Source organism: Quercus suber, unplaced genomic scaffold, assembly GCF_002906115.3.
Source record: "Quercus suber isolate HL8 unplaced genomic scaffold, Cork oak 2.0 scaffold_261, whole genome shotgun sequence".
Taxonomy (NCBI): Eukaryota; Viridiplantae; Streptophyta; class Magnoliopsida; order Fagales; family Fagaceae; genus Quercus; species Quercus suber.
Window position 1 is genome coordinate 70,982 of NW_027069717.1, and position 15,789 is coordinate 86,770.

At 35.2% G+C, this 15,789-nt stretch overlaps 2 protein-coding genes and 1 long non-coding RNA gene across 3 annotated transcripts; 2 read left to right on the top strand and 1 right to left on the bottom strand.

Moving 5' to 3' along the window:
• The first annotated feature begins 2,413 nt into the window (after positions 1 to 2,413).
• Positions 2,414 to 4,474, top strand: LOC111995862 (probable nucleoredoxin 3). The gene is made up of 3 exons (XM_024027810.2): positions 2,414 to 2,788; positions 2,998 to 3,483; positions 3,692 to 4,474. The coding sequence occupies exons 1-3, from the start codon at positions 2,687 to 2,689 to the stop codon at positions 4,277 to 4,279; spliced, it is 1,176 nt and encodes a 391-aa protein (XP_023883578.1). The 5' UTR covers positions 2,414 to 2,686; the 3' UTR covers positions 4,280 to 4,474.
• A 2,854-nt stretch (positions 4,475 to 7,328) lies between these two features.
• LOC136070811 (uncharacterized) lies at positions 7,329 to 9,150 on the bottom strand. The gene is made up of 3 exons (XR_010632056.1): positions 9,017 to 9,150; positions 8,828 to 8,891; positions 7,329 to 7,811 (listed from the first exon to the last, which is right to left on the bottom strand). It is a non-coding gene; the product is annotated as an uncharacterized LOC136070811 (long non-coding RNA).
• Positions 9,151 to 10,196: 1,046 nt separating this feature from the next.
• LOC111995854 (uncharacterized) lies at positions 10,197 to 15,166 on the top strand. Its single transcript, XM_065781260.1, has 12 exons — positions 10,197 to 10,340; positions 10,511 to 10,588; positions 10,830 to 10,922; positions 10,994 to 11,116; positions 11,920 to 12,003; positions 12,489 to 12,587; positions 12,729 to 12,926; positions 13,362 to 13,437; positions 14,141 to 14,244; positions 14,328 to 14,587; positions 14,679 to 14,765; positions 14,845 to 15,166. Exons 1-12 carry the CDS (start codon positions 10,266 to 10,268, stop codon positions 15,149 to 15,151), a joined length of 1,584 nt encoding a protein of 527 aa, XP_065637332.1. The 5' UTR covers positions 10,197 to 10,265; the 3' UTR covers positions 15,152 to 15,166.
• Positions 15,167 to 15,789: the final 623 nt, after the last annotated feature.

Consider the following 15,789-nt stretch of genomic DNA (forward strand, 5'->3'; position numbering starts at 1 on the left):
AACACTAGCTGAAAAAGAGGAATGATGACGTTAAATACTTAACTAAATAGAGAAAGAAGTAAAAGAAAAAAAAAATCGACAATGCTGAACCTGAGTCTTTGACAATACCCCAAGTATTGTCGAAGCCATGAGGCATTGTAACCCATTCCTCTGGAAAATATACCTAATTCATCCCCTGAACGAAGAAATGTCTACCCTTCAAATTTCTATTGGAATCAGGCATATCTGACACAAGCCTAAGCTCTTTCTTTCGTGCAGCAAAATGGTATATCCCTCGAGATGAGATGATGTGCTTGGGGTCTATAGCACCAAAAGAAATCAACCAGTGAAAGCTGGTGATTCCCACCACTTAGAAGACCTTATAGGATTTCAGCTCCAATGAATACCCTCCAAGCATTGGGAGCAATCTGGCTGACGGATAGTCCTAGAAAATTAGCCAACTGACGATGCAATGTCATCAGTGGCAACCTTAGTCCTGCCGCGAACATGGCATTGTACATGTCGACATCTGCGGTCTTCCCTGAGTAGCACTTTTCAAACTTCCCGGGAAGACAAATTGGGATATGGTCAAGAATTTGTAAACGGCCCCGTAAATTCTTAAAGATGTTGGTCGTCATTGTTGGCTTGAAGTCATTGACAGTCCAAATTTTGGGGAGAATAAAGGGACGAGTGTGGCCATCCCCGAGGCTTCCTGAACTTCCTCCTTTAGAGGCTCTCTCATCACCCTCACCATCGTCCCTGTCACCTTCTCCCCCATATTCTTCGTTCTCTCCTCCCTCATCATCCTCATCCTCACTCTCTTCTCCTTCTTCTTCCTCACCTTCCCTTCCATCATAACTTTCCCTTTCGTCGTCAGGAGAATGGGTGGCCGTTTCCCTCTCTGATGACTAAGAAAAACCCTCCTTGGACTTATGACTTGACTGGAAGACTTCGTCGTAGCCCACTCCCTCACGAACTAACGACTGTTCACTCGTCGCTTCTCTAGACGTCTATTCACCTACAAGCGATGAAGTAATCTAAGAACCTATTTGACGAGTCTTTATAGAAGTGCCAACTAAACTACAAGAGCCAAAGTAAAAAGAAAACGAAGGGAAAAGAGGACTTATAGGATGAAATGACAACTTTGGAGATGATGGAATCCACAAAGTGATGGCAACAAGGTGACGGATGACAGCTTTTTTTCTCTTAGGGTTTGCAAGGATGAAATAAGGAGAAATATGAGAAAGAGGTGAGATATTTATAGGACAAAAATACACAGGAAACGAAGCGACATTTTTTGTTAAAAAACGAGGCCAACCAACCTGTGCCACGTGTCCTAAGCAGTAAATGATGGCTGCTCGAGGAACCATTAATGAACACACCTTTTCCTTAACATATAAAAAAGCTACGAATCAAACTCCATAACCCGTCAGCTAAAGCCAACGGGGCCATGGAGTAGGGGGCAGTTGATAAGGGTAATTTTGAAAAAGGTGTTAAACTCATTCACATGAGTTAGAATCGTCGGCCACAAAGAACCCGTTAGCCATACTATGCATTTAAAGAAGTAAATGACAATATTGTAAGGCCGATAAGTCCTTTTCAAAGCCGACAACATCTGTGTAAGACAACTAGGATGCCTAGATAAGAAGTTGACGGAAGGAAATTGACGGGGAGAAAGAAGCTAGTGATGGGTCCAACATGGCCTTACTTGGCCTCCACGAATGAGTATATAAGGAAACATCTTATGCCCCACAGTTGACCCTAATCAAAAGGAACCCTACAAGGAAAGGATCCCTCAAGATACACGTATTAATGAGGATCTTCCCTACAAGGAAAGACTCTCTCCGCCAAGGAACGGATGTCAATTCTACGCTACTATAAAAACCCCAAAGCCCTCACAAATCAAGATATGCATAATTTACCCAAGCTTTGGCACTCTAGAGTTGTGAAAGTTCTCTAACTTGACATTCGAAGGGTATTTGGCTGATACCACACCGGTACTCTCTACAAGGTCTTCTTTGTTTCTGTTTTGCAGGTGTTGTCTAGAGCGTGTGAGAACTGTGCAACTTACTGACGATTTTTGGCATCATATATATATATATATATTGTTTTGCCAAGTTAGGGGGTTTATTTGAACCCCCTTGGCCTTAGCTAGTGTCGCCCCTGTTTACTCTTCCCTAATATCACTCCAACGAAATACCCTTCCCACCCAAAAGTTGTCCTATTTTCTCTCCCCCATTTTCTGTCTTCCCTATTTTCACTCCGACTAAATGTAACTTAAGTTTGAAACAATATTGAGTCTAAAAAAACAAAAGAAAAAAAAGAAAAAAGAAAAAGAAAAAAAAGAGAGATTGTATCACACGGATAGAATGTGATCCACAAGGGCCACCTGCACACTTGTAAGGCCATTTGAATCTGCATCCTCCAGTGGGAATATGCTTCGATTGGCATTTGTTCCTTATCTAACACTTCATAAAGTAAAATAGGTGTCTTGTAGGCTCATCTCCCCAAGTAGACATTTTGTCTGAAAGAAGCACCTCCACCTCCCAAAATCAGTTGAGAATAAACTCCAACAAGAATAAAAATAAAAATGCAAAGCAATACTAGACGCTTCTTTGATCGTTACAGTTTCATTACTATTTAAATCAATTTGATCGGTAAACTTTCTTGAAGGAAGAGTGGATAGCAGCTTTGTTTGGTAGCTCTAATGGCAGTGCCTAATTACCAAGCCAAATGTATGGATAGCCGAAACATTTTGACAATCCTTGCAGCTGAAGGGGTTCAGTTCCTTTTATCTGGCGAGGGAAAGGTAACCTTTTAATTTCTTTTTCTTCAATACGTGAAACAAAGGTATTTTCTCTTACGAGCATCTTTATTGTCTATGCTGCTACAAGAAATTTGAACCTATACTAAAAAACCTTAATAGCTTCCTGGTTGCCAGAATTAATAAATTAGTTAGCTTGGTTATAAGATCTTAATACTAACATAGAAATTTGTGAACACTGATCATGAAATTAGGTACCCTTATCATCTTGTTATGGTAAGACAACTTGCCTTCTCTTCTCAGCAAACTGGTGTAGACCCTGTAAAACTTTTATCCCCAAACTGGTACAACTTTATGACACCCTGAGAGCAAGATATGAAAAGATAGAGATTGTGTTTGTTTCCTTTGATCACAATGAAAATGAATTCAAGGAAAACTTCAAGTCCATGCCGTGGCTTGCAGTTCCATTTGATGTGAATTTCAATAGACGATTGCTCAATATGTGCCATGTTAAACATCTTCCATCATTAATTCCATTGACTTGGGATGAAATAACATCTATTGATCAAGAGGACTTGATTGGGTTAATTGAAGATCATGGGGTTGAAGCATTTCCCTTCACAAGGAGTAGAAGAGAGGAACTGAAGGCTATTGATGCTGCAAAGCTTGAAGGAGGAACATTAGAAGATCTTTTGGCACATGAAGGACGAAATCATGTCGAAAACAAGGATGGTAGAAAGGTGATGTACATATATTTCTGCTAACTAGGATTACTTAACATCAACAGTGTCCACAATGTCAACATTTTCTAACGATGTCCACATTTTACACACTGTGAGTACAAAGTGTAGACAGTGTTGATGTAAAGTCATAATTTTCCTTTTTTTAAAGGTGGGATGGGGGCGCTTATGCTTTGGAATAGAGTTGTCATGTTTTGACTCTTTGCAGGTATTAGTGTCTGATCTTGTTGGTAAGACAATAGGCCTCTACTTCGGAGCACATTGGTGCCCACCTTGTCATACCTTCAATTCACAACTTTTAGAAGCTTACAATGAGATCATGACTACTTCCAAAGAACAAAATTGTTTCGAAATTATTTTCATCTCAACAGATCGAGACCTCTATGAATTTGATCTCAGTCTTAAAAGCATGCCATGGTTTGCTATACCATACTTGGACAAAACACGACGTGACCTATGTAGGATTTTCAGCATCAAAGCGATTCCATCTTTAGTCCTAATTGGAGAAGATGGAAAAATCGTTGGCACAAATGGTCGGGCCATCATCTCCTTGTATGGTGCCAAGGCTTTCCCATTTACTCAATCAAAGCTAGGAGAGTTGGAAGTAGCCTTGGAAAAGGAAGGAGATTCGTTGCCTCGACATACAAAGGATACAAAGCATGAACATTTACTTAAGCTAGACATGGCCAAAGCATATGTATGTGACTCTTGCAAACAGCGAGGACGATTCTGGGTGTTCTCTTGTGATTTGTGTGATTATGACCTGCATCCAACATGTATAGAAGAAACATCTTAAAAAATAGTGGGAGATATGGACTATTGAAGTCAAATATAGATTGGCTTAAACATTGAAATATACTGCTTCTAATTTTCTAATGTACCTCACTATATGTTAATTTTGTCTATGGTAAATCGGTGATCACCATTTTATCATAACAAATATGTACTATACATAATAATGGACACGTTGCATTTAATTTGCAAAGCTCCTATAGCGCCACGTAATCAACCACACCACTCTTTTTTTCCTAACATTTTTTCATATTTCTTTTATTTTTTTATAATATCTATACAATATAATATTTTGGTATAATATTTTGCTACTGCATTCTAGGCTGGGTCATTTATACTCAGATATCCACTGTTTAGCTACGGGCTTACAAGTCCGTTCACTGTCATGTGTTGCTCAATCAGCCAACTCCGTTGCTCACTCTCTTGCTCGTTTTGCCAATTGTATCAATGATGAGACTATTTGGTTTGAGGAGTCTCCTCAACCGACATTAGAAGCTTTGTACTTTGATGCTCATTAAATCATAATGCAAAGTTCCGTTTTCAAAAAAAAATATATATATATATATATATATTTTGGTATATATATAGTTGTCAAAATCGCGATATGGATTGTAGGATCACACGATTTTACGATTCCACCTCACCAACATATTTAAGATTACACTAGAATCGTAAAAATTGTAGGATCATATAGGATTTTATAGATTCTATAGATTCTACCAAAACATATATGTAAGGATTGAGTTTGATATTTAGGCCCACCAAGAACAGTGGAAGCTAACCCAAAAAGCACAAAACAATAAATTTGTTAGAAATTGAGTCTAGCAAGCAAGCTATCATGATAATTAAGTTCATGCCTTCAACAGATTGGATCCAAGACAATAAGATTTAACACAAAAATTGATGAAAAAATCGATCCTCGGTCAAGTCCGAGGATGGGATGTTCTTTTATTAATCAAGTTTATCTATATACAGAGGGTTCCTCTATCATTTCTTCTCAGATTTCGTGCCCCATTTTTATTATGGCCATTTCTTTATATAGTCCTGTTTCCATGCATTCTAGCCCTCCAATTGTTCACTTTCTAGGAAATCCCTTAGATGCTTGTCTCATCAAGGCCCTCCTGGAAGCAATGAGAGGAGTTGTGAGTTGGGATGACACTGTTCAAATGTCATTTCTCCATAAATGTGGCTAGCTGATTTGGTGCAATGCATTTAATATAGTGATAACAGTCTCCTTCTAAAATCTTTCTTCTTTCTATTGCTGATATGGCTTTGCTACTTTCCCTAAAGTTTATTCTTCCAAAATGGTTGACTCCCCAAATCATTCCCAAGGTTCCTCTACTCCTTGGGAATCTCGACTGCTACATCAATCTTCTCTTTTCTCCTCGATCTTCTGAATTAGATATGCATGGAACCTTCAACCATCCTCGGGTGTCTAATCATCCTTGGGCAAAGCCTATAACCCAAAAAAAGGTGCTCAGACAACTTGCCCTCACAATAAATTTTTTATTTTTTTTTAATGGCATAAATTTTTGGTTTTGATGAAGCATTAAGGGTTTTTATTTTTGGTATGACTTTTTTTTTCCCTAGAAAATTATGTTAACATATGCAAATGCTTTCTAGTTCACTTGTAATCAAAATGAAGGAATGCTTCATCATTTCTAAATGAAGAATTTTATATTGCCTTTGCTATCTTTTAAGCTATAGTATTGTTAAATTTGTTTGATCATTATACTAATTTGTGTTCTAATATTATTAATTTTTTTTTTATATATAATTTTATCAGTTTTGCTTGTATTTATATATTGATTGATTATTTTCTTGAGCATACTCTGTAATTGTTGCTGAGTGGTAGAACTTGAATAGTTGAGTGTAAAGTTGTATTTTGATTTATTTTGTAGCTCTAGTATACAAATATACAATGTCTACATAGATGATGAAATGAATGATGATGATTAGGATGGTGGTTATAAGAACATTAGAATTTGAATGATTAAATATTCACTTCACCTTAATATTCATCTTACTTTTGGATTTCTTTTGCTAACTACCTTTGGATTTCATTTGCTAACTTATTTTGGATTTTAAACTTGAAACTTAGAAGTTGGAAAATATTTTCCATATATGTTAATAAATATTTTGGTACTTGGTTGCTAATTAAACATTTGTTTAACTTTTTAGATACATTAAGTCAAAACTTAAGTATATTTGTTTCATTAGTATTTATGTCATGCAAATTATATCATACAATGCAAATTTTATTTATTTATTTTTTGGATGATTTCATAATTTACTTGAAAATTGAAAATTCAACATACAAAGTGACTATTAATGTATTTTTTTGCTTTAAATCTGAAAATAAGTGAAATCTTATGGTTCACGATCCCCACTTACTTCCAACAATTCTACGTAAGATCTCGATCTTGATCTTGGCAATCTTGGGTATATAGGCTTTTCTTCTCCCCATCATTCTTCTAACTCTTCAAATAATTCAAATTGTGTGATCATGAGTCATGAATTTCAATTTGAAACCATATTTTAACCCTTTAATTAATGTCAATTGTGCTATTATGGTTTCAAAAACAATTCTGCTTGCTATTATGAATTTAAAACCATATTTTACACCTAATTATTTTAAATTTTAATTAACAAACCTCAAATCCTTTAAATTTTAATAATAAAAATAAAATAAAATAACTCCATTTTGTGCTCTACTTTTATATCTCCGTAACCAAAAACTAAAACTCAAATCATTAATTTCTATTTTTGGAAAAAAATTTCTTGAAAATTGAAAAAATAATGATAGCTTTTTCAATTTTCGAGAAAATATTTCTAAAAATAGAAAGTTTAATGTGTGCCCTTAGAGCACACGTTAACCGGACCCAATCTTTAAACGCATTTCAATGCCACAGCAGAGTTCCCAATATCAATGAATATCCACAACCATCACGTGTCACGCCCTTTAGGAATTAGTAAATGACATAACAGAATATAGGGGCATGTATGAATCATTCGCAAAAACGCATACTTGCTACTTAGCACCCTCTTGAACATTTTAAGGAATGAAATGCTGCATAAACGTTCTATTACGGTAACAAACGTTTTTGCAACTATATATGCGCTAACAAAAAAGACATGGAAATTCCCTCTCTCTTACTCTCTCTTGCCTTTTGCTAATTGCTATAAATTTTAAGTTCTACATTTCAAAGAATATATGTTAAAGAGAAACCAATATTGAAATTAAAAAAAAAGAAGGCGCAATGAACCCCATGTCACTCCAACTGCACGCAAGGTTACCAGCAAACATGAAATTGGAACCAACATTCTGAACCACAGAAGCTTCATTCCCAGCACTAGCATGGCTTTCTTCCAAATTCCAGACTCAACTGTACAGGATTGGTCACCAACCACAGTTGATCAGGCATCAAGAATTGGAGAGCGATGGTTTGGCCACTTGGGGTATGCACGCTTGAATAGGCTCATGCACACGGTGTCATTCTGCTGAAGGACCCCATTTAAAATACACTTCATCACCCCTGAGCCAAAAATGAAGAGAATACCATTTAATTACTCAATAAATGCAACAAGACATGACATAAGTTACAAAAACAACGGGTATTAGAGTCCTTTAATTGACAATTTCATATAGTGGGCATGTTTGGAATTTTACATGGGACAAAGGTATGCAAATACAGTTCTAATCTTCATTAAAAAAAAAAGAGTATAAACTATACACATCCAGATCCCCCAATAAAGAAAAAGCAATAAATCACAAAAAATTAGAACTCATAATAAAAGGATTGAAAATGCTTCGAGGATCAAATGATGCCATTTTAATTTTGTATCATCGATATCAATGACAGCCACCATTTTCTGTCATGGACACATTCCCCACCACAGGAATATGATTATTCTCTGGCATCCATACAAGACCTTGAAAACAAGGCAATCTAAGGATATTTGCATACAATGAGAAATTTGACAGATCACCACAAAGATTTATAGATTACATAAACGTTTCTATTTATTTTCCCCACATAGATCCCAAACAAAATTTGAAAAATCCCCTTTCTAGTCTTTTGCTTTTCTTTTCATTTATAAAACACTTTAATATCATTACTGTGAGTAGTAGCACAATTAGTCTATATTAGATTCAACATTCAGGTCATCATCTCAGCCCCACGACTAAACATTAACATTCCATTGGTCTTCAATGTTAAATAGCTTCATAAATGCAAAACATTTATATGTTTATTTTGTTTGTCAATCACCAAATAATCTTCCTAACATAATGCAGGTGACAGTATTCAGATCAACATAAATGGTGATGGTACCGAAAGGAAAAGTACTAATAGCTAAGCTAAATAATGTTTTCAGTGTTATAATTAAAAGTGGGAAAAAAAAAGGAACAAATAAACATCATATCAAAAGCATGGTAGAGAGCATCAATCAGCAGCCTTAATCTGCATTATATCAAGCCTTATTGACGTTAGGATGGAACAAATACCATTTCATTTCTAAAAGATTTATCTTGTTACAATAAGCACCATACCATGTGTACCGACAGGTTCTTTAATGCGACCCCGACGACCACATTTGGTCCACACTTCCACAGGCTGCAATATCCAACACCCACGTCAAAAAAAAAGTCACATAAAAAACCCAATCATGATGAATGTAGACAGTCTCTACACACACACACACACATATATATATTATTTATGCAAATAGATTCTCTTACCTTGAACCATCTCACATCCTCAGGGTTATGAAACATATATCTTACCGCAGCCTTTAATTTTGATACTCTTTGCGGGTAACTGCATCAGAAGAAAGCTTGAGCTTTAGAATCATATTTCATCAAGTGCATAAAAATGCCACATGTGTTTAGAAATAAAATGCTGAAAAAGAAAACACACAGAAAAGAAAAATTATAGCCCTGCCCAAAGTTTTAGATATTTAATGCTCACTTCATGGAAAATTTTGTCAAAACAGCAGCATTTATGTAACGTGTATAGCAATCTATAGTATATAATATCTGTAAACGTGTCCTCCTTGTCTAAACAAATGTCCAATCAAGGCATACATTCTATTAATCACACCCTCTAGGGAATTTATTTATCAAAAAAGAAAAAGAATACAATGCCATTTCCTTTGTAATTGTATTAAGAAAATAATATTCATATCTGATCATGACGCGTGCAATAAAGCAGAGTCAGACATTAATAAATTAAATTTTATGGACAAAGTTGAGGTAAAGTTGGAGGAGCATTGAGCAATATTGCAATGGAAGTATTCTTGTCATAGCATTGAGCAACATTGAATGATGACATACAGAATAAAGAAGTGCAAGAAATTTCTTTGAAATACATGAAAGAACTAAACAACTACAGTTTCAGTTCTTGATCACCACCAAAAAAAAAAAAACAATAAAATTTTCATTCCAACCAGTGCCTAACGATGTATAGATTAATTTCAGGTAGAATTCAATACGGGGTATTCTTATGAGGATTTCAAACTATAAACCAATTCCAATGTGGAAATATAATTATAAACTTCTCATGAATAAATTATCAACATCGCCAAGAGCTGGCCATCCCAAACCCACATCTGCAGCATTGGACCAAGATGACTTCAGGTTGAAACAAACCAACCCAATTGTGAAGGTAGGGTTTAACGCCTCACCAGCAGAAGTCAACTTGGTATCAACTACTAAATTTGTTTCTGTCTAACAGAAATTTGTTGTTATTTTGGATGATTTAGTAATTTTACAACATTATTTTTTTTTTAATAAGTATAGAATCATATAAGTATCTTTACCCCCCCCCCCCCAAATGTTCTTGTTGATGTTCATTGAATAGTTATGAAAATTTTGGGAATATAAATTAGTTTTTCCATTACTTGACATGAAAGAAAAAAGAAATTCTCTTTATTGCCTCTAGGACCTACCTACTGAGCTGAAGAAAAGACAAGACTCGAAGAACATTTGTATGTCTAAACTTGCTTCAGAATTTCCTGAGGACTGTAAGTTTTATCCTGCAGATACAAAGGATGATTTGCACAAGGTGATTGTCTTGATTATTTATCTTGAGCTGCCATTACCAGCACTAAGTCTTAATCATATATATATATATATATATATATATATTTTTTTTTGATAAATCTAATCATGCAAAATTAAATGGAACTAGATCTTGATATGCATTTTTTCTCACATATTGATGTTATTTTGCAGTTCATCTGGCATAGCAAGGAGCAGAGGCTTATTGTTCCTCACTGGAGAAATCAACGGCCTTACATCATGGCTCAAACGGTGCTAGTTTCTTTCTATTATGTTTTCACTAACATTGACTTCACTTAGAGGTAGCACCAGTAGGGAACAAGATAGATTTTATTGTCTCAATCTCAAATAGTTGCTTTGTAGAGGAGTTACCTTACACTCATTGAAAAGGAAAGACAAAAAAAGATAAGAAGAATGATTTAAGTGCTATACTTCATATGAAAATATTAGTTACTTTTTTTGATTAATTATTCTGTTCATTGATGCATTGTAGGTTGATATGGTGGTTGATGATGGCAATTTAGAAAAATGTACAATGCTCCTCACTGGCTACTTGCGTGCTCATAGCCTCTCAGTGAATCAGCTGGTAACTAGAGCAGCCATTTACTTGCCCCTGGTGACTTTTCTACTTGGTTGTCTCATTTTCCTTCACTTCAGGTTCATGTTTCTGGTGCGGGTGATTACCAGTTGACCAAAATCGAAATTCTTAAGGATCCATTTCCTCTAAATCCAAGAAAAGAGCAGGACTTGATGGATGCAGATGAAGCGCATGATGTGGAGGTAAACATTTACTTTGGATATTAGTGGAACAGGTTAATATAGTGAAATTGACCAGGACTTGTGTTCTCAATTACTGAAGGGGCTGTGCCATTATTCATTACATCTCTAATATAATGTGGCTCTCTAGAGGTTAAGAAGGGTATATAGGTGGAGCATATTAAATTTGATCATTTTCCCCCTCTCTAGGAGGAGATGAAGAGAGGAATATGAGAGGACTGAGAGAGAATAAAGGATGAAGAAGTTTAAGCTTTTCTCAAAATAATTTATTCAATTAACATTTTTTAGAGTTATTATTATTGCTTATCCTATATTTAACCAGAGGATTAAATTTCTGTTACCTCAATTAAACTACTCTTTTTCTGATTGCAAGTTATACATTGCAATTTACTTGATGGTAGCCTTGAGCTCTCCAAGTTGACATGTAAATATTTACACTAGTTAAACTCATTCAAGCTGAATTATCATATTGATTCTACTTTTTGTTAGTTTCAGCGGAATGATGGAGTATTTTAGAAAGTAAAAAATGATTCTAATCTAAGCAAGCTTCCAATGGTTTAGGTTTGTTAGATTGACAGCTAAAGGTTTATCTCAGTTTCATAGTTAGTTATGTCAGACTACAGGTTTATTTTGAATGTACTAAAATGTACTAAAATTTTGATGGTGATGACACAATGAATTTCATTGTCTGTAATTCATATTACTTTTGATATGTTTGACTACTTGCACTCACATGGGGATGGGTTAATATATCTAAATGGCTGATGTAGTCCTATTTCTTTTCTATTTTATTTGAACTATTTCAGGTTATTCGTTCTTTGGCTCCTGACCCAGAGAAACAAGAGCCTTTACTTGTTGAAAACATTCCTGATCCTCTTGATGGAGAACAGGTAACTTGCATTAATATGAAACCATAGTTCTATTAATCAAGTATATCAAACTTGGTTAACCTTATGATTTGGAAGTTGTGGTTTATCCAACGTGATTATCTTATGCTGTTATTATTGGCTTTGTATTCATGCATCTTCCATAGAACACTATATGCTTATCTATGGATCTACATATTTCCTTGGGTGCTTAATTATGTTTTAAGTTCATCTCTTAGATTTAAAATAAAAGAGGCTGAGGGTTTCTTTCTTGAAGGATTTGTATTGAAATGTGTGTGTGAGAGAGAGAGAGAGTTCATCCCTAATTTGATTTTTTTTTCTTCATAGTTGTAATGAAATTCCACCCCCCCCCCCCCTCCTTCAACCACCACCCCAAAAACGGGGAAAGAAAATTATGTTAGTCATCCATGTCAGTTTCTTCTGTTTGCGGGAGTGCTGGGAATTTTCTTGTTACAATTGCCATTGATGACATGGTTCTTTTTTATCAGACATGGCCAACAGAGGCAGAAATGGCTGAGGCTGATAAAAATCAAAAGCAAAAAAGGTTGAGAAAGAGAACTCTTCCTCGAGGCACATCAGAATACCAGGTATGCATGAATTCATGCCCATATACAATGTTTGGAAGCCCTATGTTTTAACTACATTTCTTTAACATCTCTCATTACCAGATATGTACTTCATGTGAATTTGTTAGTAGTAGACTCACAGGCCTTATTCATATATCACAGGCTGCTTGGATTGTGGATGATACAGATGAGGAGGATTTAGATAGTAATGATGAAGCTGATGATGGGATGGTATTGGATAAACAAGAGAGTGATTTTCCTGATCAAGAGGGCACCAATAATCTAGACCTTGATGATGACCAACGTTCCTTAAACTTGAAGGACTCAGATGAAGAAACCGATGTCGATTCAATGATGATGGTGAGTTTTTTATTTGCAATTGGGTCTCTTTAGTGTCATTTAACCATTTGAAACAATTAAGGTGCAAACCACACAGTATTTTTCTATTTTGATCTCTGGCCAAAAAAGTAAAGGAATTGTCTTTTCACTATAGACAGAATGAAGAGTCCATCAGAGCTGACCCCTGGAAATTAAAGCAGGAATTTATCTTCCTTTATATAGTGCGCTGTGAACTTTTCTATCATGATTTTTTTCCCTTGCAGATTCACAGAATGCAAAATACTCTTTATTTTTTTATTTTTTATAAGTAATAAGTTTTATTGATATCAAAAAAGGAACAGCCTAGTACACTGGGAGTGTACAAGGGGTCAACAATTCAAGTAAAAAAATTACAGGAATCAAGGAAATCAAGTACTCTTTATTGGATTGAATGCAAAATACTCTTTTGTAATGCAGGATGGAGAGAACCTAACGAGGGAACAGATAGAGGATGAGATTCAAAAGATTAAAAATGCACATGCTGAAGATGAGGGTACTTATCTCTTTACCTGAGCATTTATTAGTACTTCTTGAAATTTCTAGTGATCAGTGTCATGCTTTATGGCTAGCGAACTGTACAGTATCAAGGGAGTGAATGCTTTAAGCAATTGAATTACTCTTGAAAAGCGAACAGGCCTACTTACCTTCAGTTTTCTTTCTCTTTATTTTTTTTTCTTTATTTTGTGTGTTAAAATTGATTTCTTAGGAAGTATTAGGAATTATCTTTCACTTACCCAATACCATTCTAAAACTGATTTTTATATTTTTATTTTATTTATAAAACCAAATCATTTCAAAATATAGATTTCACTCTGTTTGATAATATCTTTTCTGTTGCAGTAAGACTATTCCATTTCTTTGTTTTATTTTGCTCCACTGGATCAAATTGATCCTTGGTGTTTGAGCTTTAATCAGTGGCTTAGTTGATATATATTCCTAGCCAAAAAAGAACAAAAAAGATCATACAAAACGAAAAGAAGTTGGGGGAAATAGCTGGCCTGTACCACTCACTATTGACTAGGAGTGGATTAACGTGCACTCATATAAACTTGTGATAGAATGGTTGTCTACTTGCTCCAGATGAATGAGATATTAGTATATTTGATAATTGAAACATAGTTCTTTTGGGAATAAGCTTTTTTGAGGCTTCTAGTTGATGATTTTTTATTTTCTTTCATGGATTGTTGTTCTTTCAGAATATCCGGATGAAGTGGATACACCATTAGATATTCCTGCTAGAAAACGCTTTGCCAAGTATAGAGGCCTCAAGTCCTTTAGGACTTCCTCCTGGGACCCCAAGGTAACTTTCTTATGATTCTGTGATACTCTACACTGTCTCTGAATATCAAGAACTCTACTAAATTTCTTTTTAATAAATATCAGGAATCTCTACCTCCAGAATATGCCAGAATTTTTGCATTTGATAATTTTGCAAGAACGCAGAAACACGTTCTTGCTAAAGCTTTAGATATGGAGCAAGAAAACAGGGATGACTGTATTCCAGCTAGCTCATATGTAAGGTTGCATATAAAGGAAGTACCAAATAATGTTGCTTGTAAATTATGCTCACTGATAAAGACAGTGCCTGTTATAGTGAGTGGTCTTTTGCAACATGAGTCCAAAATGTCTGTGCTGCATTTTAGGTATATTTAGCAGTTTCTTACTTCTTTGGTTCTGTGTAGTCTATTTTGATATCCGTTTCATGAATTATCTATGTTTCTCTACGTTTTGCAGCATAAAGAAGCATGACACATACAGTGCTCCTATTAAATCCAAAGAGGAGTTTGTATTCCATGTTGGTTTTCGCCAGTTTGTTGCTAGGTAGTGTTTTGTACTGCCGTTCACTGTAGCATCTATTGATATTATTGAAGTTTTATGGTCATATCCCATCACTTTGCAGGCCTATATTCTCTAGTGACAACATTAATTCAGACAAGCACAAGATGGAGAGGTTTCTTCATGCAGGGCGTTTTTCTGTAGCTTCTATTTATGGCCCAATTTCTTTTCCTCCTCTTCCCTTGATAGTCCTGAAGAGTGCTGAGGGGGGTGCTGCACCTTCTGTTGCTGCTGTTGGGTCATTGAAAAGTGTTGACCCAGATCGGATAATCTTGAAGAAGATCATTTTAACTGGGTATGATTTATTCTTAACTCTGATGATCGAAATAGGCCTCCCCCTCCAAGAAACCAAGGCCATGTACTACCATTAACTGGAGAGAGCAAAATAATTGATTGGTCTGTCTATATCTGGACTCTTATGACCAAGCCAAGTGTCAGACATTTCTTTTGAAAGTATTAAAATCTTCTCTTTTACTCATCCAACAAATGAAGTGTTTGATATTGACCCTAAAAGGGATGCAGAACTGAAACCAGCAGTGGATTGTTTGGTTTGGTTGATTTTCGGTGTGGCTTACAAATGCAAAAATATCCCCTAAAATCTGTTGATGAGTAGAATAAAGTGAAAACCTGTTATATCAAGTTTTTTCTTCTTTTTTTTTTTGGGGGGGGGGGGGGAAAGATAATNCTAAAATTAAAGAGCATCAATCAGGGAAATTTTTTAAAGCATTTCCAGAATCGAAGCAAACGCAGCTTACATGAAAGCTGCATATTTTCTACCAAAAAAAAAAAGAAAAAAAGAAAAGAAAAAGAAAGCTGCATATTAAATAATGCATGACCAATTCTTGAAAATATAAAGGCCAGACTTTGACATAGAAATCCTTCAGTGTGTACCCATAGATGAGTGTTCCATACAATTAGCAGGTAAACATCAAATTTAAAATTAAATTTAAAATTAAAAAAAAAAAAAAAACTCATACTGTTCACAAACATATAAACTCACAAGTAAAAG